This window comes from Dendropsophus ebraccatus, chromosome 6 (genome assembly GCF_027789765.1).
Source record: "Dendropsophus ebraccatus isolate aDenEbr1 chromosome 6, aDenEbr1.pat, whole genome shotgun sequence".
Classification (NCBI taxonomy): domain Eukaryota; kingdom Metazoa; phylum Chordata; class Amphibia; order Anura; family Hylidae; genus Dendropsophus; species Dendropsophus ebraccatus.
In genome coordinates this window covers 91,105,498-91,129,975 of record NC_091459.1, presented here as the reverse complement: position 1 = coordinate 91,129,975, position 24,478 = coordinate 91,105,498, and the positions used below count along the sequence as shown (strand labels likewise).

Sequence of the window (24,478 nt, the reverse complement as noted above, 5' to 3'; positions counted from 1 at the left end):
GGGTTATCCAGCGCTACAAAAACATGGCCACTTTTCCCCCTACTGTTGTCTCCAGTTCAGGTGCGGTTTGCAATTAAGCTCCATTTACTTCAATGGAACTGACTTTCAAAACCCCACCTAAACTGGAGACAACGGTAGGGGGAAAGTGGCCATGTTTTTGTAGTGCTGGATAACCCCCTTTAACTAGCCTAAGGATGCAACTGGCCAGCAAACATACCTTCTGCAGTATATCTACAATATTACTGCTTTATGCAATGTTATAATGATTCTTATACATTATTTACTGGAATAAACCCTTCTTGGCCATTAGAAAACCAAGAGAAGAATTAGACTGCAAAGCCAACATGTGAGCGTCCTTGAAGCAGGGCTGAAATCCAGTGCTAATGATACGGTGATCACAGGACTCGGGGAGCATTCAGTGGACTAGCGTCTCCTTAGTAATGAATCCTTTAAGTGCCCTGAAATGAAAGGGTCTATCTGATGGCGGATTTCTTGTAATGACTTGGAGACACATTTTGCTTGGAAAAAGTTGCGTTTTCCTTTTTGCCCATGTCACATTTCACTTACTCTTCCCCGCCAAGTTGTCTGTAGTTTATTGGCCTGCAATATAATAGAGGCAATTACGGAGAAACATCACAAGAATGCTTTTTCTTGTGTGCTTTGTCCTTTATAAAACATTTAAAATAATTCTACAATGAGACCAGAATGTACTGTTCTGCGGATCAGAATAGAGGGTCACCTTTAGGATCTGTTCACAATGGGCACAATAGATCACATTGACTCTGCACTGCATATCTGCAGGAAACTACTGTACTATGCTATAAAAACACATTGTGAATCCGCACAGTATTTAGGCTTGAATTACATTGTCAGAAGAGAATATTATTGCAGTATGTTGCAGGAAGGTGGGGGATTCTAATGTTCATTTCACCCTTGGCCTTAAGAGTTGAATCTGCATTACAATCCTCACAAATCTGTAAACCATGGTAAATCCAACCTGCAGTTAGCACTGAACTGGTCCAACATTTTATTTCCGACAGGATGACCTATATTACACTACTATAGATGGCATGTGGAGAAGGAATTACTGAATGACTGGGTTTGTAGCGTGCTAGATGAGAAAAAAGGAAATAAAGTTCTGCACAGCAGGCGAAGGGTTACAGTAAGCTCTTCTACTGCTGCTAAAGTGAGACTTCACCTGGAGAGTGCAGATTGTCTACACAGGGTACATAGTATGTCCCCCCTCCTGTAATCTGTCTTGCTGAGGCTGTTACTGGAGACGTATATCGCCCAACAGGCAGCGGACAGCAGATTACAAGGAAGGGAGACACCTAGTGGCCAACGCTTAAGAGCTGTTTTTTTTTTTTAGTGGAGGCAAGTTGTTTGAAAGAACAGTGACCATTTAAAGTAAGAAGACATGTGGCAGGCTGAGTCTATCAGCGCAAAGAAAAAACATGTCCAGAAACAACTATTAGGGTAAATTCACACGGGCGGATCCGCCAGGAGTCTCGCGCATGAAATCCGCAGCTAATCTGCAATACATGTATTATTATTATTAATACGTGTATTGCGGATTTCGTGCGTGAGACTCCCGGCGGATCCGCCAGTGTGAATTTACCCATAGGCTGGGTTCACACTACGTATATTTCAGTCAGTATTGTGGTCCTCATATTGCAACCAAAACCAGGAGTGGATTAAAAACACAGAAAGGCTCTGTTCACACAATGTTGAAATTGAGTGGATGGCCGCCATTTAATGGCAAATATTTGCTGTTATTTTAGAACAACGGCTGTTATATTGAAATAATGGCAGTTATTTACTGTTATATGGCGGCCATCCACTCAATTTCACCATTGTGTAAACAGATCCTTTCTGTGTTTTTAATCCACTCCTGGTTTTGGTTGCAATACTGACTGAAATATGCTGACTGAAATATACATATACTGACTGAAATATACGTAGTGTGAACGCAGCCTTAGGCTAGGTTCACACTATGTATCTGTGCGGCTGTATTGCGGGCGGTAAATCATCGGCCGTATTTTTCTGGTTCATGCGTACGCTGGAAAGTATACGATATACGGCTGCACAGTGCACACTATGTATGAGCCTACGGCCCGATCGTAAACGGACCCGTAAAAAATGAACAAGACCATTGTTTGTTTGCTGCTGGAACTGTGCAAATTCACGGCCGTGGATTGACAGGCGGTCCGTACGGAGTACTTCAAAAATAGCCGTCAATAATGCCGAATGCCGATGCCTCTAATCGTTAATATATTAAATTAAAAAAACACATTTTCTTTGTAATAAAGTCCCTTTCGTTGTTCAATAATTTAATTCTAACGAATCCATCATTGTGCAATTAAATATACTGTTAAAATAAATATATATATAAATGTATATATATAATATATATATATATATTTTTTTTGACAGTATATTTAATTGCACAATGATGGATTCGTTAGAATTAAATTATTGAACAACGAAACTGATTTTATTAGAACAAAAATGTGTTTTATTAATTAAATATTAATTAGTACAGGAAGCTCCATTAAGCCGTTAATTCATATTCCCGGTAAATAGAGCATTCTGTACTAATCAACACTTTACTTTAATTAAAACATCAAATGTTTCTTCTAATTATGTTATCACAATAGCATTATTAGAAGAAACATTTAGAATTATATGTGCGCTCAGCTGATTGGCTGATCGGCTGAGCGCACATATAAAGAGCCGGTCCGCAGTACAGTGACTTCATTGTGCTGCGGACCAGCGAAGAGGACACATCGGGGTGAGTATAAAGCTCTCCCCAGCACTGCACCTATCCCAGCAAGGAAGGGGGGTCACTTAACCCCTTCCTTGCTGGGATGGGTGCAGTCTGACATCAGTCTGGCCCCCAAGGGGTTAAGGGGGATGCAATACATCCTCCCTTAACCCCTTGGGGGCCAGACTGTAAGCAGCGATCTGTAAAGATGCTGCATACTGTAAGGAGCACAACACCGCTCACAATGATGGGTGTTGTGCTCCTGTTTGTGTGGGTTTTTTTTGTGTGTTTCTCCCTTTTTGTTTTTCAGATATCGGTATCCTGGGGATTATGTCGGATTCGGTGGACTACGTCGATGACCAGCGGTTGTTTGGTGTTTTTTTTTAATAAAATGGTCAATGAGGGGTGTGGGGGTGTTTTTATTTGAATAAAAAAAAAATTTCACTTGTGTGTTGTCTTTATTTCTTTACTTTATAGACTTAGTAGTGGAAGCCGTCTAATAGACGGAATCCATTACTAAGTCGGGGCCTAGTGTTAGCCGGTATAAAATGGCTAACACTAACCCCCCATTATTACCCCAGTACCCAGTGCCACCAGGGGTACTGGGAAGAGCCGGGTGCCAGTGGTCCCGGAGCGTCAAAATTGGCGCTCCTGGACCGGGCGGCAGCAGGCTGGTAAGATTTAGGCTGGGGAGGGCCTAAACCAATGGCTCTTCCCACCCTGGCGTTACCAGGCTGCTGTCGCTTGGTTTTTAACCCGGCTGGTTATAAAAATAGGGGGGACCCTATGCGTTTTTTTAAATTATTTATTTAAAAAAAAAAAACACGCATAGAGTCCCCCCTATTTTTATAACCAGCCGGGTTAAAAACCAAGCGACAGCAGCCTGGTAACACCAAGGTGGGAAGAGCCATTGGTTTAGGCCCTCCCCAGCCTAAATCTTACCAGCCTGCTGCCGCCCCAGTCCTGGAGCGCCAATTTTGACGCTCCGGGACCACTGGCACCCGGCTCTTCCCAGTACCCCTGGTGGCATTGGGTACTGGGGTAATAATAGGGGGTTAGTGTTAGCCATTTTATACCGGCTAACACTAGGGCCCGACTTAGTAATGGATTCCGTCTATTAGACGGCTTCCACTACTAAGTCTATAAAGTAAAGAAATAAAGACAACACACAAGTGAATTTTTTTTTATTCAAATAAAAACACCCCTCATTGACCATTTTATTAAAAAAAACACCAAACAACCGCTGGTCATCGACGTAGTCCACGGAATCCGATGTAATCCACAGGATACCGATATCTGAAAAACAAAGGGAGAAACACACAAAAAACACACAAACAGGAGCACAACACCCATCATTGTGAGCGGTGTTGTGCACCTTACAGTATGCAGCATCTTTACAGATCGCTGCTTACAATCTGGCCCCCATGGGGTTAAGGGAGGATGTATTGCATCCCCCTTAACCCCTTGGGGGCCAGACTGCACCCATCCCAGCAAGGAAGGGGTTAAGTGACCCCCCCCCCCCCCCCCCCCCTTCCTTGCTGGGATGGGTGCAGTGCTGGGGAGGGGGTGGGGAGAGCTTTATACTCACCCCGATGTGTCCTCTTCGCTGGTCCGCAGCACAATGAAGTCACTGTACTGCGGACCGGCTCTTTGGCTGATCGGCTGAGCGCACATATAGTCAGCTGAGCGCACATATAATTCAAAATGTTTCTTCTAATAATGCTATTGTGATAACATAATTAGAAGAAACATTTGATGTTTTAATTAAAGTGTTGATTAGTACAGAATGCTCTATTACCGGGAATATGAATTAACGGCCTAATGGAGCTTCCTGTACTAATTAATATTTAATTAATAAAACACATTTTTGTTGTAATAAAATCAGTTTCGTTGTTCAATAATTTAATTTAAACGAATCCACCATTGTGCAATTAAATATACTGTCAAAAAATAAATATATAAATATACATTTATTTATATATATATTTATTTTAACAGTATATTTAATTGCAAAATGATGGATTTGTTTAAATTAAATTAAATTATTGAACAACGAAAGTGACTTTATTACAACGAAAATGTGTGTTATTAATTGAATATATTAACCATGAGAGGCATTGGCATTACTGCAGAGGATCGCAAACCCTGGTAATAGCGATTCCTGTAAACTGTGTTCCCTGCTTTCCCAGATGCATCCAGAGGTGTTTGCATCACTTTCTAAAGATTTTATTTTATTTTTAGTTGAACCAGATTTCCAAGTAAATGACCGTATGTTTTCAGCCGCATGTCTATTTTTTCCCACGGCCGTAGTTTCATCCGCACATTTCCAGCCGCATAAAAAATACAACCGCACAGATACATAGTGTGAACATAGCCTTAAAGTGTAACTAGTATAACTAATTTTAAAAAACTTTTGACATGTCATAGCAACATGTCAGAAGTGTTTATCGGTCGGGGTCCGGCTGATGAGATCCCCGCTGATAGCTAAAACGGAGGGGCTGATGTGTGCTGGAGCATGCACTTTTTTATTAGCAATTTCAGCTCCCTCTAGCAGAGATTAGGGGGCAGAGCGTATGTTTCGACACACAGCAGCCCCTTAGTTTTAGCTATTGGCGGGGCTCTTAGCAGCCAGACCCTGACCGATATACACTTTACTATGACATGTCAGAAGATTTTTAAAATGGTAGTTACACTTTAAGTCCATGTTATTTTGCTGTCTGTTGCTCTATCTATCTATCGTATTTATTCAAAAATAAGACAGGGTCTTATATTTTTCTCCAGTAAAGGGCTGGGTCTTATTTTAGAAGAAACACTGTATGCTCCTACACTGCATTCCCACTCTTTAGGGTAGCCACTATACTGTATGTTGTTAGGCTCCTAAACTGTAATGTTCCTCTTTAGTTAGGCCTTCATACTGTATACACCCATACAGTAAGAGCTAGAGCCATAGGATGGACTGGACGTTTGAGGTCAGAGTATAGGAGCAGCACTTTGGCAGTTTCCAGTCCTGTAACTACAACTATGTTAGAAATGCGTCTCATTGCAGAGAAATAACTATCTACTATCTTTTTTGAAGATGTTTAATGGCAGAAACAAAGAAACCATGAAGACCAAGTAGAAGAAATTGAAGAATGCTTCTCCGAAACCGCTTTATCCTACTGCTGGCCCTGGCTGCCCTTCTGGCCTTTCTAAGTCTCAGTCTTCAGTTCTGTAAGTATGATGATCAGTGTAACCTTGCTGAAAAGGCTTGTAGTGACTGGTATGTTTTTATGTGTTATTTTAATACCTGTGTAGGTCTGTGCTCTGGATTTCACATAACTGTGTATAAGGATGTCATATAGCCATATTTGTAGTCAGCTTTTCCAGGACTTTCATTGATGGCCAGGGACCATGGTGTTCAGTAACCTCAGTGTCTTCCTGCCATCTTTGCTCTATACCTTTTAGTAGTGGCTGTGGATAGTCTTGCAGTTTACTTCCATTTCCTTAAACAGGACAGAGATGCAGTGAGCTGAAATACCAGATTCTTCACTACAAAAAGTAGTGTATAGCTATATAAACAATGACACAAAATCCTGACATCACCATGATAACACACACGAATCAGATAGTCTTTACAAGGCTCTATCTATCACTCAGCCATTCAAATTCATCATCGGCTGCAAGTCCCCTTTTAGGGAGATGTGTAGGCAATACCAATGATCTTATAGGCCACACAAAATATTCAATCATCAGACAAACAAGCTGATCGCTTTCTACCGGAGCCAACTACCTGCAAGGAGCATTTCTATGAATACTCGCTTCCATGAGGAAAAGGGCCTTAAAGGGGTTATCCGGATAGGGAAAACTTTATCTATATCGTTACAAGTATATATAAAACAATACACTGAGTTTCATGCAGTGTTGTGTACTGTGGCTGTCAATCAAAAGTAAAAAAAAAAATTGGTAGCATTACAAAAAGTCACAGTGGAGCCCTAGCCTAAAGGGGAAATGGCACTCATGACATGGAAATCTGCTGATCAACAGGGATGCAAAGAGTTGGACCCACACTATTTAAAACTGATAGCCTATCCCAATGGTGTGTTTACACCGAGAGATTTATCTGACAGATTTTGGAAGCCAAAGCCAGGAATGGATTTGAAAAGAGGAGAAATCTCAGGCTTTCCTTTATGACCCATTCTCTGTTTTATAGTCTGTTCCTGGCTTTGGCTTCAAAGATCTGTCAGATAAATCTGTCTGTGTAAACGTAGCATAAGGACAGGCCATCAATTTTAAAGTCCTAGAAAAAAAGGGGAACTATCAGCAGGTTAGATGAATCTATGGTGCCTGGGACGCTGAGGAGGAAGGTATGTGTCTTACTTTTATCCTCTGCGCCAGTCTCACTCTGTTAGTCGGCATAATCTTCAGTCGGGAGCACTGTCAGGAGTGCTTTCCCGTCCCTACAGTGTCATCTGGCCCGCCCACTCAGGCATTGCTCCTTACAGTGCTCCCAGACGAATATTATACAGACTAAAGGCGCAGGACCAGCGCCAAGGAGGAAGGTAAGACGACACGTACCTCAGTGTCCTGGGTGCTATTGGGAGCTATCACCAGGTTAGATTCGTCTATTCGTAGCTTTTATTTGGACAAATTTTTGACAAGTCAAAAGTTAATACACTGATCGCTGTAATGAAGGGGCCAAACTGCATGGCTGCACACCTTCATCTCTGTTCTGAACAGCTGTGGCAAATGGTTGACATTTTTCACGGCCGTCTATGGGACTTCTGTATACAGAATTGCCAGAAGTATATTTCTGTGGGCCACTTATTATAGCTGTTTAAAGCATAGATGAAGGGGTTTCAGCAGCTTTGACACTTTACCATTAACCATAATTGACAAAATAGCTTTTTGTATGAGTCATTACTTTTTATATCATTTTTATTGAATATAAGATTGTTTATTGTACTTTTCCTTGAGTGGCTTCTTTGGGGGGGGGGAGATGGAGAATAACTAACTGGTTTAGGATGTGATCATATTCTGTTCTACAGGCCAAAACTAAACAACAAAAGGCATTCTACCTAATATAGCTGTTTCGGGGTATTTGCCCCTCGTCAGTGTGGAGCAGGATTCTGGCTACCAGGGGCAATGAAAAATAGACCAACAAAACGCAACAATCACTATACACGGGTAGATCAGTGAAAAAAATCCAATGGAGTACTCATTTAAGAGTCTATTGGTCTGTGTGTGTGTGTGTGTGTGTGTGTGTGTGTGTATGTGTGTGTGTATGTAATTCGTTCCGGGACTGTGCTTGTAATTCAAATCCACTCTTAAACCAAAGCAAATTTTCCTATAAGAAATCATTAAAGTGCAGAGAATTGGTTGTACACCCCCAAAATAATGTTTTTTTTATTCTGAATAACATGTAAAACAAATGAAACAAACAGCTGAATATGTCATATTATCAGTTACTGAATAGTACTGTAAGTGCATAAAACTGAGAAAACAGCAGCAGTTTGTAGATACAGGATAGAACTACAGATAACCATGATGCAGTAGCATAGTTTGCTACAGGCTAGACTAGAGAAGCAGGGCTGCTGTTGGAGGTCTGTGTGGTCACATGACAGCAATGGGAAAGGGTGGCATGTTCAGCATGAACCAATCAGGAAGTGAGAATCACAGAGCTGTGCAGGAGGACAGGGACAGAAACTTTTCTATACAGCAGTGTGAATGGCTAAGTGTAAGTGCAGGCACTTTATCGCAGCAATGTGTATAGCTGAGTGTAAGTGCAGGCACATTATAGCAACAGTGTGAATGGCTCTTAAACCAAAGCACTGCTCTTAAACCAAGTCACAATTTTGAAAAATTGTGAGCTGCTCTTGCAAAACGCTTTTAATCCAAGTTACTCCTAAACCAAGGTACCTTGTATATATAATTTTATTTTTTTTTTTACATTGCTACATTTATGGAGCCATGGACCCTTAACCCCTTAGTGACCGCCATGCTGCCTTTTCGCGGCGGCCACTAATGGGCTTTATTCTGATGTGTACGCCTTTTAACGGTGGACGCATCAGAATAAATTGCTGCCCGGTGGCGGCTGCAGAGCGGGGGATCAGCGGTCAGTGTGACAGCTGATCCCCCCCCCCCCCCCCCCCCCCCCCCCGTAATTGTCCGGAGCAGAGTTTAACCCGTTAAATGCCGCTGTCAAAGCATGACAGCGGCAACTAACTGGTTCCGGTCGGCGCCGCGGGTATACTGACCTGATCAGAAGTCCTAGGGCGAAGTCCGGCACCCGACGGTCTCCATGGTGATCCCAGGGTCCTAATGAAGGCCCCCGGGCTCACCATGGATATGCCTCTGCTCGGCCATACAGAGGTATGGCCGAGCAGATGCCTGTCTGAAAGTGTACACAATACACTGCATTACATCGGTAATGCAGTGTATTGTATCAGTGATCAATGATTACTGATCACTGATCAGTAGTACACTAGTGTACAGTAATGTACACTAGTGTAAAAGTGAAAAAAAGTGCACCAAACACACACAATACCCCCCCCCAGCCCTCCCCCATAATAAAAATGCATTACATTCCCCATACACAATAAAAAGTTACACAAAAAAGATCAAAAACACAAGTCCTATACATATTTGGTATCGCCACGCCCGTAACGACCCAATCTATAAAACTATATCAATAATTATACCGCACGACACACGCTGTAAAAAATAACTAAAAAAAACAGAACCAGAATAGCTGTATTTTATCAATCCACTTTAGAAAATATGTCATAAAAGAGATCAAAAAGTCATATACATATAAAACTTGGTATCAATAGAAACAACAGATCTTCCCGCAAAAAATAAGCCCCAAATCAGCTCTGTCACGCAAAAGATAACGCTATGGATCTTGCAATGTGGCGACAGTTTTTGTAGGTTTTTGCTAGGAAGGTAGTTTCTATTGCGCCAAAGTGATAATAGTTTAAAAAAAAAACAACACAAATGTGGTATCGCCGTAACCGTATTGACCCAGAGAATACATGTATTATGTTATTAGTGACCGCCGATACGGATTTTTAGGGCGATCACTAATGGGCTCTATTCTGCTGCCATCAGCTCTTTATGGCGATGGTGCAGAATAGTGCAGCGGTGCCGGTAATGCCCGCCGCCCCCTTCTCTCAGCTACCGGAGGTCGCTGAGGGTTTGGGGCAGAGTGTGGGCTCAGTCCCGGCCAGTCCCCTCACCGGCGATTACTGTTCATAACAGTGTATTGGCGGCAACCGGTAACGGGCATTGCCAGCGCAGCTGAACGCTTTCATCTCTTCTCACAGTGAATCCACGGTGAGAGATGAAAAAATGTTGTCCCCCCGTCCCCAGAATTCACCCTAGTGACCTGGTCACTGACGTTCCCCTCCCTGTGCGGCCATCTGATCAAAGATGGCCACCGCCATCACTGTGAACAGACTCTGTTCACAGTGATGGATTCCTAAAAATGATCCATGCTCCATTCTCTCCACCAACGGAGGTGACTGAGAGCATGGGGCAATGATCAGGGAACAACCGGTGTGGTCACAGTACAAGTGATCAGCGATATATACTATATACCGCTGATCGCTTGTTCCAAATGGTGCCGGCACTTTTTTACCCCTGTCACCAAAGTCAAGTGCCCCAGATTGCCCATATCCACCCCAGATTGGCACAGACTGCTCGTAACCACCCCAGATTGCCCATAACCACACCAGATAGCCAGTAAACACCCACATATTGCCTGTAACTAGAATGACACTCCTTCTCTTCTGAGGCCTGCTGTGTGCCCATACAGTGGTTTATGCCCACATATGGGGAACCGTTCTACTCAGGAGAACCTGCGTTACATATATTGGGGTGAGTTTTCTCCCCTGTTCCTCGGGAAATTGAGAAATTTCAAACTTAACAAACATATTATTGGAAAAATTCTTATTTTTCATTTTTACTGTCTTCTTTTGAATACTTTCCTCTAATACCTGTGGGGTTAAAATGGTCACCATACCGCAAGATGAATTCTTTGAGGGGTGTTCTTTTCAAAATGGGGTGACTTTTGGGGAGTTCTATTCTGCAAACGTTACAGTGGCTCTGCAAACGCACCTGGCGCTCAGAAACGTCTTCAGCAAAATCTAAACTGGAAATGCTAATAGGCGCTCCTTCCCTTCTGAGCCCTCATGTGTGCCCATACAGTGGTTTACGCCCACATATGGATTACCGTTGTACTCAGGAGAACCTGCGTTACAAAATTTGGGGTTTATTATGAAAATGAGATACTTTAATCTTAACAAATATATTATTGGAAAATTTCTATTTTCCATTTTTTTACGGCCTAATTGTGAATACTTTCCTCCAGCCCCTGTAGGGTTAAAATGCTCATTATACCCCTAGATTAATTTCTTAGGGTGTGTAGTTTCCAAAATGGGGCCACTTATGGGGGTTTCCAGTATACAAGCCTCCTAAACACACTTAAAAAAAGAACTGGTCCCTAAAAAAATTAGTTTTGGAAATTTCATGAAAAATTGATAATTTGCTGATACATTTCTAAGCCCCGTAACACCCAAGAAAAGTAAAATATGTTTACGAAATTATGCCAGAATAAAGAGGACATATTGGTAATGTGACCTAGTAACTAATTTTAATTTATGTGATACAACTTTCTTTTTTTAGAAGCAGAGAATTTCACAGTTTGTAAAGTGCAAATTTTTCATAATATTTTTATGTTTTTCACAAAAAACACAAAAGATAGTGACCAAATTTTGCCACTAATATAAAGTACCATATGTTACAAAAAAACAATCTCAGAATTGCTAGCATATGTTAAAGACAGGTCAGATTTTGAAAAATGAGCCTGGTCATTAGGGTCCAAATAGGCTTGGTCCCTAAGGGGTTAAAGGTCATTTTACTTACAGCATATTTGTACTTATTTTTACACACACACTATATGTATCATATCATTTCATAATTTACCAAACTTGCTTAGTGAGAAACCCCCTTTATTATAAATATGAGCAGAGTTCCCTTTCAGGACACAAGACTAAATGTTCTGGCAGGCCTGGAGAGCACTGTGCCAGGACTGAACATGTTAGCAGAGCAAAGACCACAAAACCTCACTTGCAGATGTTTAAGTTAATGTTCGTTCCTCAGAGAACAAGACATCCTTTCTTTCTGTGGTCTAAAGTCTGCCTTTTTCCCAAGCAAGAAACTGAATAAACTGTTAGGTATGCAGAACTCTGAAAGGCCGCCCTGTCCTCTTTAGGAGGTGCCCCACCTAACATTAAGATATACAGTGTTTATGAGTATATCCCTGCCATTTCCATAGTGGACTACTGGAAGGCTACAACATGAGCAGCAGCTGGCTTCTATCTCTGTTCCTTATAGGTGCGTGCCCACTTGTATATTGTTGGTATCTTCTTGACTTTGTGCTATATGTGCTGAATTTACTGGCTGATATGCAGTTACTCTTATACTAATACTGCTATTTAAGTATATTTAAGGTGTCATTTTCCTTTCAAAAAAAAGTCTCTACTTGATGGTATATGGATAAAGAAAGCACTGGTATAACTCTCCAAGCCATTGATGGGATTTTACTAGCATGAATATAATCAGAAGCGCCCCTGAATGATTGAAGCGGAATATTCTCCACACTCTAATAAACCTCTTCATTCTTCTTCTAACTCTGCACCCGTCTCTCCCGTGTAGTAAAATGTTAGTGGAGTATTTGCGTAAAGGTCTGTAATCGGAATGATTTTTTAACACAGTTGGCTTGCCCTTTCTTCTGTTTTTTTTTTTTTTTTGCTCTTCAATAATGGCCAAAAATGGCGATTTTTTTTTTTTTTTTTTTTTTTTTTTTTTTTTTATATATATATATATATATATATATATATATATATATATATATATATACATATATATTTATTATAAACGTATACGTAAAATAATAAGATTTAATAAGCTAGTTCTTACATAAAAGGCAAAGGACATGAAAGGCCACGTTTAGATGTGGCAGACTTATTGCAGCTCTTTGTATTCAGCACCATATCTCTGCTACAGATTACTGTATATTGTGCTTGGCTAGACTTTACTGGGTTATACAGAAATACCATGGTGCGTATCTATATTTGCAACATTGTATTCACTCGTGCGCCATTAGCTGGTCACCAGGGGTCTAGCGTCTGAAACTCAGACATTCATCCTAAGCATGATTTTAATATAACTTTTTTTATTGTTTTGTGGTGTGACAATTGTTTTCTATATCATTTTTGTCTCCAGTCTCCAGATGGCTACCTGTCAGTATGCAGCTTAATACACAAGTCCATGTTCTCCCAGGTAATGTACAATGAGGGGCACAATATTACAGTTGCGGAATCCGGTGTGGAAGAACCACAGAGTTAATTTAGTTTTCTGTAAAGGAGCGGCTTGTTTGCAGTAGCCGTGCTTCTCCGGTACCATTCTCTATGATTTAATGATAGTAATTAAAGTAAACACATTTTGTTTCCAAGCTACCTCAATACATTGCGGTGAACTCTGTATACACCAGGGTGCAATAGGAGACCTGCTCTTTGAGATCAGAGAAATTGGAGAGTGTACCGCAGGATAAAGCAGACTTGTAATTCTGTGCTTTCCACACCCTAGAAATTACAGTACTAATGCACAGAGCAGCTGGGAGCTGTGTTTGCAATGTATTTTATAAGGATGGCCTATAGAAAAATATGTATAATTATGTGTATACAGGCTATTTATAGTTTCCAAGATACCCTGTTCTTATAGACTTATAAACAGAGGGAAATAATATGTCCATTTATGTTTGGCTTTGGGTCCTGATATTAGCTATGCCAGTGGTCCCCTATTAGTGGCAAGTAACCTCCTGCTGTGTGGTTCATTATAGCAGTCCTGAGTTATAACCATATGCTCACATATAACAATAGCAGAACACAATTGAATGGTTTAGTACTAATGCCAAATGTTACATTGAAATGTTTTTTAATGATTTGTGGTTTCTCACCTCTCCACATTTTAACATACAGGGTTAGGCTATGATCACATTACGTGAACATCCGGCCGGGTCACTGAACGGCCGGTCTTAGCCTGGATCATCCCGGACGGATGATGTTTCCGGCCACGGAGCTCTGATGCGGGCGCATCAGCGCGCCTGCATCAGAGCTTCCCATAGCCCACAGTGAGCCGGAGCCGCTCGCTTCACTGTGTGAACTAACAGGGCTTTCTGCAGCCGAAATTCACTGAATTTCGGCCGCAGAAAACTGACATGTCGTTTTTTCTGGTGCTGCAAGGGCTCCCGGCCGGAGCGCATACGATGTGTGTACGCTCCGGACAGGATCCCATTAAAAATAAAGCTATGTCCCACCTGGCGAGAACTATGACAGTAGTTTTACGTAGTGTGAACATAGCCTTAGTGAAATAAAAGTGACTGTACCACAGGGCCCAGGCTGAAGCACTGGAGGCGGGCCGACCTACCCTTAGTACGAAGAAACTCCAGCCCCTCCATGACGTGACTCCATTAGAATCAATGGAACCCTATCATAGAGGGGCTAGAGTTTCCTTCCACTAAGGGTGGGTCGGCCTGTCTCCAGTGCTTCAGCCTGGGCCTGGTGGTACAGTCACTTTAACCGGCCACCAAACTCAGAGGTCTGTGCATTATCGGATGTTGTAGGGATTAAAGTGAACCTGTCGCTTAATTTTATTTTTTTTTTTTGCAGAAATTAATAGTACAGGCGATTTTAAGAAACATTGTAATTGGGGTTTATTACATTTTTTATTAAATTTTATTTATTATTATTAATTATTGGGTTGTAATTGGGTGGAGGGAGATAAGGAACAAAAACAGGACAACAAAGAGTTAATTTACAGCTACATCACTGGGCTATCTCCCCTTAAATCAGCACTGACCTCTCTGACCTCTAAATAAAGGCTTTCACTTGGCTCCCGCTGTGTAATCCTTTGTTCTCTGCTGCCGACTAATCTCCCTCCTCCCCCCTCCCCTCTCCATAGAACAGACAGGGGCATGTCTGATGCAACAAGACACAATTTCCTGATAATGAGCAGTGAATGGAAAGGAGGAGGCCGGGGGACCTGGGGAAAGTCTTTTTTAATGCATATAATGCCATATTTGCCCAATAAACCTAATTGCAAAGTTTCCTAAAATCGCCTAGACTATTGGGAAAAAAAAAAAAAAGACTTTTTAAGGCAAATGAACCAATAGGGACATATAGAGCATGATTTCCATAGCTGCATTGTCACCTATCAGTGACTTTTTTTTCTAAATGCAATAAATGGTGAGCGGATTATCGGAAGTGACCATTGTCTGACTTTTTTCTCAGCTGGAGCAGCAGAATACTCTTCAGAGCCCTTTGAGTTGGAAAAGTGAAATTTTGCTAACCATGAATGTGTTCATCATTCTAAAGTTGTTGCTGGCCCACATGCGTCTCTGCCTCTGTGATTTAGGCTCATAAATGGAAAGCAGTCATTATTATGGCTCCCAGAAGGAACTTAGCTGACAACCTTTGGTCCACTATGTTAGATAGAGAAGTAAGAAAAGTAATAGCTGCTGCAAGCCAAATGGACATTTGTAATCACAAAGCTATAATGCTATAGGTTATGTGCGCAGTGTGCACAGCGTAGACTTGTGAAGCATTGTAGATGAGGCATGTGGCTCAGCTGACTTTGTGTGTATTTTTGATTTATGAATTGCCTGACACATGGTGTTCACTATAAGGATTATATCACTTTATCATTGTTGATCAGTAGACTGCTCTGTGATCTGCTGCCCAGTCTTGTCTTAAAGGACGAAAAAAATGTAGGGGGGAAAAAGGCTACTTTTAAAGCAAATCTTTTATGCCTTGACTGCCCACTAGACTGGCCGCACAACTATTTATCAGAAGCCTATTGATTTACTAGCTTCACTATGCTTTATGCACAGTATACATTGCTGATTATGCAAAGGGGTGGGCATACTGCACAGTGAGGCATGGTAGTGCTAGGGCCAGGGAACGATTGGCTACTGTCAGAAAGTGCAGTCGGTACACCTAACCTCTCAAAGACAGAAGGCGGCTATCAGCAGCCAGAGGCTGCAGCTTATTGCCAGCTTAGGCTGATTGTCCATTCCGGCTATTTAGCCATTTAAAGGGAAACTAACATCGAGATACGCATATATCCGTGCTGCAGGTTTTCCGTTGCCAATCACACAAGCAGAGCATGCTTACCTTCCGTGGTGCTCTGTGATCTGGCCTGTTCCTAGAAAACTATCTTCATCCCTGGGCTGACAATGTCACAGGGGTGTGTCTGTGACATTGTCTATGCCCGCCCTGCTGTTCGTCCAATGCTGTATCTTCATGCTGCTTTCCCGCCTCCTCTAGAATGATTGACAGCGGCCTGAAGATATAGCAGGGGCTGTGCGACCCCAGATGGTGTCAGAGACACAACACTTTGACACTGTCAGCCCAGGGATAAAGACCGGTGGCAAAATCGGCTCCCCGCTATCTGACATTTGGGATTGCTTCAGCCCCTCTGCAGCAGACTGGAGCAATCAAGCCACGAGATAATGGATCAATGCAGTACATATGTACTGCATTGATCCCTATGAGCAATCAGTGTATTGCTCATAGAAGTCCCCTAGGGAAACTCCAAATTAACTGTTGAAAAAAAAAATATAATATATACAAAATCCCATCCCATAGTAAAAGTTTAAATCACACCCTTTTTCCTATTTCTTGGATTAAACAATAAAAACAAAAAATAATCATATTTGGTAACGCCATCTGTGCAATTGTCCGAAATATTAAATTATTATATCCCTGATCTCCTACCCTAAACTGCATAAACACAAAAATCCGCCAAATTGCTAAATTTCAGATTTTTTTGTTACATTAAATCCAGAAAAAAATTGTGATAAAAAGTAACATTTATGTAACAGAGGTACTTCTAAGAATTACAGGTTATGGCTCAAAAAAATTACGCACCAAATAGCGCCATAGACCAAAAAATTAAGAATTTTAGAGGATCAGAACAGAGAAATTTTAAGCACATTTATTAACTTTTAAAAAGTAATTATTTTAAGTGGTAAAATAAAAGTTTTATATAAACTGGCTCCTGTTGTAATCACGGAACTTAGATAACATGTCCGTTTTACCACGCTGCGAACAGAGTAAAGACTGGCATTTAGAAAATAATAAACATTATACTTGTCTCTCCATGCTCCCCAGGTGTCGTGCTACCTGGTCTGTGGGATCCTCCACTGATCACAGCTGCCACCAACGCTTCTGAACCCATCTCTGCAGTGACAGCTCGCTCAACCAATCACTGACTGAGACAGGACAGCACCACAGCCAGTGATAGGCTAAGCTGTCAGTGGAGAAACTGATTTAGGAGTGTTGCGGGGGTGGCGGCTGCAGTCAGTGAGGGACCAGGCATGAGGAAATCAGCGGAACATGTTTAACATAACATGTTTATTATTTTCTTTATAGCGACACCCATTAACACTTTTATAAGTACGGGCTGCGTGGACATCGCTAATGATGTCTGTGCAGCCCTTGCAGCACAATCATTAAGTGGTCTCATATTCTCTGTAAGAAGGCACTAATCTAGCAGATCGACTTATAATTTAAGGCAAGAGGCAGATTATTTGGAAGAAATTAGAATTTCTTCTGTAACCCCTTGTGTGCTAGTTTACCAGAACCATTTGTATGTTGTTGGGGATATTGGCTTCATATGTACATTAATTATTACTTCTTACAGGTTTACCAGTACGACTTATTCCCGCTCTTCGAGAGAAGGAAGAAACACTGACTGTCAAAAATCGTAAAAGAATCATGCCTGACCTGCTGACTGAGCCTTCTGTACCTGATCCACTGTATGAGGCCAACCTGTACTGCAATACTCCTGGAGTAACTGAGCGCAGTATGGAAGGTAATATACTGTGTGAACAAGCCACAATAAAACCAATATAAAATCATTGGAAATGCCAGAGAATATTTGGGGAGATATACAAGATACAAAGTTTTACACACTTTTTGTGCCTACGGAGATATTGTTGGCAAACCCTACCAATAACTACAAGATCTGAGGATCTCATGTGAGTAGAGACAGATCCTTTATATCCCCTCTATAGTGAGAAAAAGGATCAATTGTCAGGTTGTTTATAAGTCAGAATTATCTGTCGGACACTTACTATCCCAAATGCATGTAAAAATCTGCCAAAAGTGCATGTTCATGGGAGAGCTGGGGAACATAGCTGTCAGCTGTTATCTTGCATCCCAAAGGGACATTGTTCCTCCCTTCATTATGGGATGATAAGGTCTAATATTGTGCTTGCTAGTTGCAATAATGTCCCTTTAAGATAGTCCTTATCTCATTGCTCATTGGAATGTCCATTACTAGTAGCCTTTTATGTAGCAGTACTGTACTGGCCATTGTAACAGATTCCAGTGAAATAGAAGTTCCTCCAGCTTTACCTTTTTTGTGTTTATTTTTTTTTTATATTTGAAATAACTTTAATAACTTAGATTCTTGTATAAATTTGTGATTATTATTAAACCAAATATTTTGTGCCTCTAGGCCACGTACCTCATAACTTTAAACTAGTTTCCGTCCAAGTGATGATCCGTCATGGAGATAGATATCCACTGTACGCTATACCTAGAACTAAGAGACCTGATATTGACTGTGTCCTGGAGCCAGACAGGTAGATAGCATGTACTTCAAATGACCTCTGCTTGTTGCTGCATGTTGGCTTATATATAGTGATGAAAAAAAATTATTTGTTTATTTAAAAAAAAAAAATATATATATATATATATATATATATATATATATATATATATATATATATATATATATATATATATATATATATATTTCTGAGCAGCGATAGACCATAGTATAAATGGATGGTTTCTATTTTTTTTCATTTAATATGTTCTCAAACCTTATTATTTAATGACAACCAGTTGCTTATTGTTCTCTTTACATTCTATAGGATTCCCTCCCATCCAAACTTGGCAGATTTTATTAGTCACATGACAAAAGGATCAGAAGCCCAGATGGATGGCACATTGAGCAGCCTGCCTCGCTTTCCTAGCCATTCACTGTGTGAGATGGGAGAATTAACCCAAACAGGTAGAACTTTGTTCTCTATTATCCTGTGAGATTTACAAATACTTGGAAAGTTCCCATTTATTATAGGGAAAAAAGAAGAATAAAGGATTTCTGTCACTTCTGCTGTGTTGTTCCAGGTGACTTTTCAGAATTTCTGTTTTCCCCTTCGCTAATCTATAATTGTCAGTTTTTCTCTGAGCTTCTCTCCAGAGCTAGCAGAGATTGGCAGCTATGACAATACCTAATAATAAAAAATAAAAAAAACAACAGCAACTATGGTATATATGCTAGTCTTTTACTGCACTGTAGACTGCAAATAAGAAAAAAATAATAGAACATTATAGATCGATGTATTTTATGTACCTCAAAATAGTGCCAATAAAACCAGAAGACCAGCTTTATGTACCTGTGCAGTAACATTTCATGGGGCTACATCACTGCAGGGGAGGTCTATGGATATTTGTGCAGAGGTTTTCTAACTGGAACTGGAGGATGTTTGTAGCAGTGCACTTGACTTACTCCCCCAATATATTGAAGAAGCTCATTTGCATAATACTATTGTCGCAGTTTTGCAAAGAAAAATAAATGTAAAAGAAAGATACCATTGTGATCTGTAAAAAAATTTCTGATTACCTAATACTACCAGTTTAGCATGGAGGACCCTCCTATTTGGCTTTTAATAAAAGTGGTTATCCAGATTTTCAAAATAAATGATTATGATTAAAGGAGTCATAATGATGGCTAAGCCCTGCAGTCTCTTTGCTGTTTTGTGTACTTTACTCCTGCATACACTGTACTCTTAGCAGTTGCAACGTAAAGAAATGCAGTGTCATCGCATTCAAGTGAGCAGAGTAACACAGCATTTTCCTGCATTGTGTGCTGGAACAAAGAAAGTATAAACATTGAAGAGGCTGTGGTGCTTGCCCAAACGTTGTGGTCCCTTCAGTCAGCTGATTGGTGGGGTTGGAGCTTTAGTGATCTCATATTGACGGCCTTTTTTGAGGATAGGTCATTGGTTTTGAAAAGCTGGATAACTGCTTTGAGCCCAAAATAGACTGATCTTTAAAGGAGAACATATTATATTGCCCCCCCAAAAGCTATAAAAATTACCAATAGACACTGAATATGGGAAATGCACATTAAGTGCTTATTTCCCTGGACTTACTACTGCATCAAGGCCTTACTTCCTCGAAAACATGGTGATGTCACGACCCGACTCCCAGAGCTGTGCGGGCTGTGGCTGCTGAAGAGGATGATGGCAGGAGACACTGAGGGACACTGAGCATCCCTCTGCCATCATCCTCTCCAGCAGCCACAGCCCGCACAGCTCTGGGAGTCAGGTCGTGACATCACCATTTTATCCAGGAAGTGACGCCTTGATGCAGTAGTAAGTGCAGGGAAAAAAGCACTTTATGTGCCTTTCCCATAGTAAGTGTCTATTGGTAATTTTTATAGCTTTCGGGGTGCAATACAACACTTCAATAAAAAATTTTCAAGACTGTGTGGTATGGGGGTGATAACTCTGTTGTAAAACAACACCAACCACTTGGCTTGTATGAAGAAGAGATTTACTTATTTTGATAGTTATCCTACAATCTGGCGTTTTAGAAGGAATTTATTGGACCACACACCTGTCCCTTCTACCAATGGTAAAATGCTATTGCCTGACTAGCGGTAGATTAGGGGGAGTCACATGATTGCACTTACCATGTTCTGCAAATCCATAATAACTTCACTGTTTTATTAATCCCTTATCTTTTACCTCTGTAATGCAGGTGTTGTACAGCATTTGCATAATGGACAAATCCTAAGGGAGACTTACTTGAAGAAACATAAACTTCTATCAAATGACTGGACAGCAAAGCAGCTTTACATTGAATCCACTGGAAAAAGCAGGACGCTGCAAAGTGGGCTGGCCTTACTCTACAGCTTCCTGCCGCGCTTTGACTGGAAGAAGATAAACATTAAACACCAATGGAGCAGCATATTCTGCTCCAGCCACTGTGACTGTCCTATGAGGAACCACTACCTTGAAGAAGAGCAGCGCCGCCAGTATGGCTATAGGATTAAAAACACCCTGCTAGAAAAAACATATATTAATATGGCCAAAGTGGTTGGGGTCCCCACTCGACTATTAAGAGCGTCCAATCCCATTGACTCATTGCTGTGTCATTTTTGTCACAATGTCACGTTCCCGTGCACCAAGAATGGCTGTATAGACATTGAGCACTTTAAGGTGATAAAGGCACATCAGATTGAGGATGAGCGGGAGAGGCATGAGAAGCAGCTCTATTATAAGTATGCACTATTGGCAACTTACCCCTTGTTAAACCAGACTGTCAGCCGAATGCAACGGATATCAGAAGGCAAAAAAAACGAAGTGTTTGCCTTGTACTCCGCCCATGATGTGACTCTCTCCCCCATCCTCAGTGCCATTGGTCTCACCGAGGCAAGGTTTCCTCGATTTGCTGCCCGCTTAGTATTTGAACTATATCAGAACACTGACAGACAGAAGGAACACTACATCCGCATTCTATACAATGGGGAGGATGTCACCTTTCAGACCTCTTTTTGTAGAGAACACCAGAGGCACTCAAACCGACCTCTCTGTCCACTATCAAAATTTGTCAACTTTGTGAAGAAAGAAATGTTTTCGGCCCTGAACAGTACCAGTTACTATGATGCATGTCATCAAAGGTTGTTTTAGAAGCCTATTATTTCATTGTAACATCGACAAGAGGCGTTCATCTTGGTTCAGTAACTGTGCAAATAAAAGTCAACACTAAGGCCCTTTGCAGCTTATGTTGACAGCACAGACCACACTAAGCTGCCAGCTGAGCAGCGTGTCTGCCATGCAGATTTGTTCCACAGTCCAGCTAACTCCAGTGATTGATGAAAAGGCGCCAGCCTTCTATGTAAGGCATAAGGCAGAGATTGTATTGCGTTACGTTAACCGCAGTTTCTCGTTTTATGAAAAGCCTGACTCCGTCCAAGACCTGAAATTCCAGGTGTGACCGCAGTTTGTCCCAAATCCCTTCCCTGTACTTGGCCATATCACTCTCAGGGATTCTTGAAGGTGGGGTATGGGCAGTTGTTTACAGGGTCTGCTCCCTTAGCTGCATTTGCCTATAACACTGAAGGAAAATGCTATCAGTAGTGAATTTCTTTATGGTGAGTTTTTATGGTTGTATTCTCACCTGCAATTTCATAAGTTAGGGCAGAGGCAGATAATGTGAATACCCAGTGTAAATAATACACATATAACACTAAGAGGCCTTTTACACCAGCTGAGCAGGTCTGGATAACCAGTGCTGATCTTATTGAATAGAATTTATTTAAAGGATTCCACTCAGGTTCCTGGCACCAAGTGCTAAATCTTGTCGTCGCCATGCTCTGTTTCTAAAGTGAGAAGTAGAGTTGCCAGAAGTCCTACAGATTTGCATTGCAGTACACTTGCAATTTAAGTCTATGGGACGTTTGGCAATTCCATATACTGCTTGCTTTAGCAGTGGAGAATGGAGTTGATAGGATTCATCGATTGGAGGCAGGCTTGTGGGTGAAATTGGCTATGTTTAAATAAGCCTTTACCTGGTTCCATTGTTGCACAAGTAAGGCCACACAAGCAATCAGTGGGTTGTTCATGTGCCCCTTCAATTTCATTATTGTCAGTCACACCGAGAAATGTGAGGCTGATAAAGATTATTATAATTCCTGCATAAATTATCCAATCAGCCAACAAACAGGCATTTATTGTCCGATCACTGGCCTATTTATATAGGCCATTCAAAAACATTTAGATGGTTTTTGGCAGAAAAAGACCACCTAGCCCATCTGTTGATATCTTCGCTTCCTAGATCCATGTGAGTGTAAAAATAGAGGGAAGGAATATTGGGCCTCTTACTGCAGTTACATCCCACCTTTAGGTGTTGAGCAGATTTCTGCCACTTTACATGACTGTATTTTGGTCATTATTTATAAGCCAAAACTAGGAGTGGTTCCAAAATACAGATGAAGTGCAGAACGTTCTAGGTTCGACCTCTAGTTTTGGTTTAGAAATACTAAGGTGAAGTAATGACTAAATTATCGCTATGCGTCAGTGACCTTAGACAAAGAATGTATTTGCACCCGTTTGCCTCTTTTATGTTCTTTGTTAAAACAATGTCTGACAGATACAGTATGCTCCAGAATTTTGCAGCCATGCCACTTACTAAAGTGTTAAATCCTAAAGTTAAGATTTTTTTAATGGATTCCACCAATGCCAATAGGACCCCATTGACTTTGAATGGGGGGCAGTCAGTTCCAGTGCAATGTGCATCATTTTAACAGTAAAAATATTGCTACATGCTGATATTTGTCCGTTTTAAGGGTGCATTCACACGTGCAGGATCCGCAGCAGATTTGATGGTGCAGATTTGATGTTGTGTTCAGTTTTTTAGATCAAATCTGCTGCGGATCCGCAGCATAAAATCAGCTGCGATACAGTGTGTGTGTGAAGCTACGCTAAATATAATGTAATCTGTGACAGAAGCTCAGATTGAACAAAGCCCCAAAAACATTATCTGGGCCTTTACATTAAGAATGTGACCTAAATGGCTGTTATGAATCTGCAAGGCCTAATATACAGATGTACTGTATATTCTATAAGGCGGCGTTCACATCTGTGTTGTGGCTTCTGTTTACAAAAATAGTCAAACTGAATCTCTCTGAACAGAGCTTAATACATACAAGTGTAAGCATTAAAAAAATGCTATAAAATGTCAAATACCAAAACTGTTTGTATGTAAGCTTTTCAGTATTTACCTATAGACTAAAGGGGTACCTCCATTTCAATCATATATGGCATATCCACTGGTTAGATCCCACCTCAGGGAACTGCACATGTCTCTAAAATGGGGAGATAACGAATGTATCTTTTTTTTTTTTTTTTTTTTTAGTTTCATTTTCCAGGGTTCCCAGCCATTTAAAAAAAAAAAGACCCTGAACAACCCCTTCAAATAAGGGCAGCTGAGCAGCGCTATACCAGCCATTTATTAGCTGTACTAAGAGTGTCTTTCTGACCATATGTGTCATGTGTTTTAGTGCAATTGCAGTTGCATCTTTTTTACATGGTACTTTGCCGTTTCAGTAGAAACCGCTATTTACAGATTTAGTTTTTGTTTTTTTTAATTGTTTAAAACAGTGTACAACTATTACATCAAACATGACATTCTTTTTTTTTTTTTTTTTTTAGTTTTGTTTTTTTAACCTAGGGACATTGCTTAATTGTACATATGTGCTGTGTGTATTGTGATGCGTTAGATTGCACAATGAAGACATATCTGTGTAGTTTGAGGACTCCTAGTGTGGAATAACTTGTATTAGTATAAAGTGAGTGCTGTCTTTAAACACCTTGTCACTTTTTTGGCTCAAACATTTTGTACAAATTCAGGTTCAGTTTATAATATAGCATCATAGGGGTCAGAATCTTTTTTTTTTTTTTTTTTTTTTTGAATGCCTTGCTATCCTTTACCGAGACACATAGTATATAGTGTTATATTGATGAACTTGTGTATACCTACAGATGCCCTAGAGCGAACATAAGAGTGAGCAAAAACCCCATTCACATGTATTTGT

The 24,478-nt window shown here is 40.8% G+C and overlaps 1 protein-coding gene across 9 annotated transcripts in view; it reads left to right on the top strand.

Annotated features, from left to right (window-relative positions):
- Positions 1-24,250, top strand: part of PXYLP1 (2-phosphoxylose phosphatase 1) — a 69,957-nt gene extending 45,707 nt beyond the window's left edge. For 8 of the 9 annotated variants that reach the window (XM_069975365.1, XM_069975367.1, XM_069975372.1 and 5 more), the window contains 6 exons: positions 5,841-5,974; positions 13,028-13,084; positions 17,507-17,677; positions 18,326-18,452; positions 18,747-18,886; positions 20,641-24,250. In XM_069975365.1, the coding sequence (XP_069831466.1) occupies positions 5,896-5,974; positions 13,028-13,084; positions 17,507-17,677; positions 18,326-18,452; positions 18,747-18,886; positions 20,641-21,572 (1,506 nt within the window). In that variant the 5' untranslated portion in view covers positions 5,841-5,895 and the 3' untranslated portion in view covers positions 21,573-24,250. Of the gene's footprint in view, positions 1-5,840; positions 5,975-12,086; positions 12,137-13,027; positions 13,085-17,506; positions 17,678-18,325; positions 18,453-18,746; positions 18,887-20,640 lie in introns of those variants that run through there. The other variant, XM_069975373.1, reaches the window with a different exon arrangement.
- The last annotated feature ends 228 nt before the right edge of the window (positions 24,251-24,478 follow it).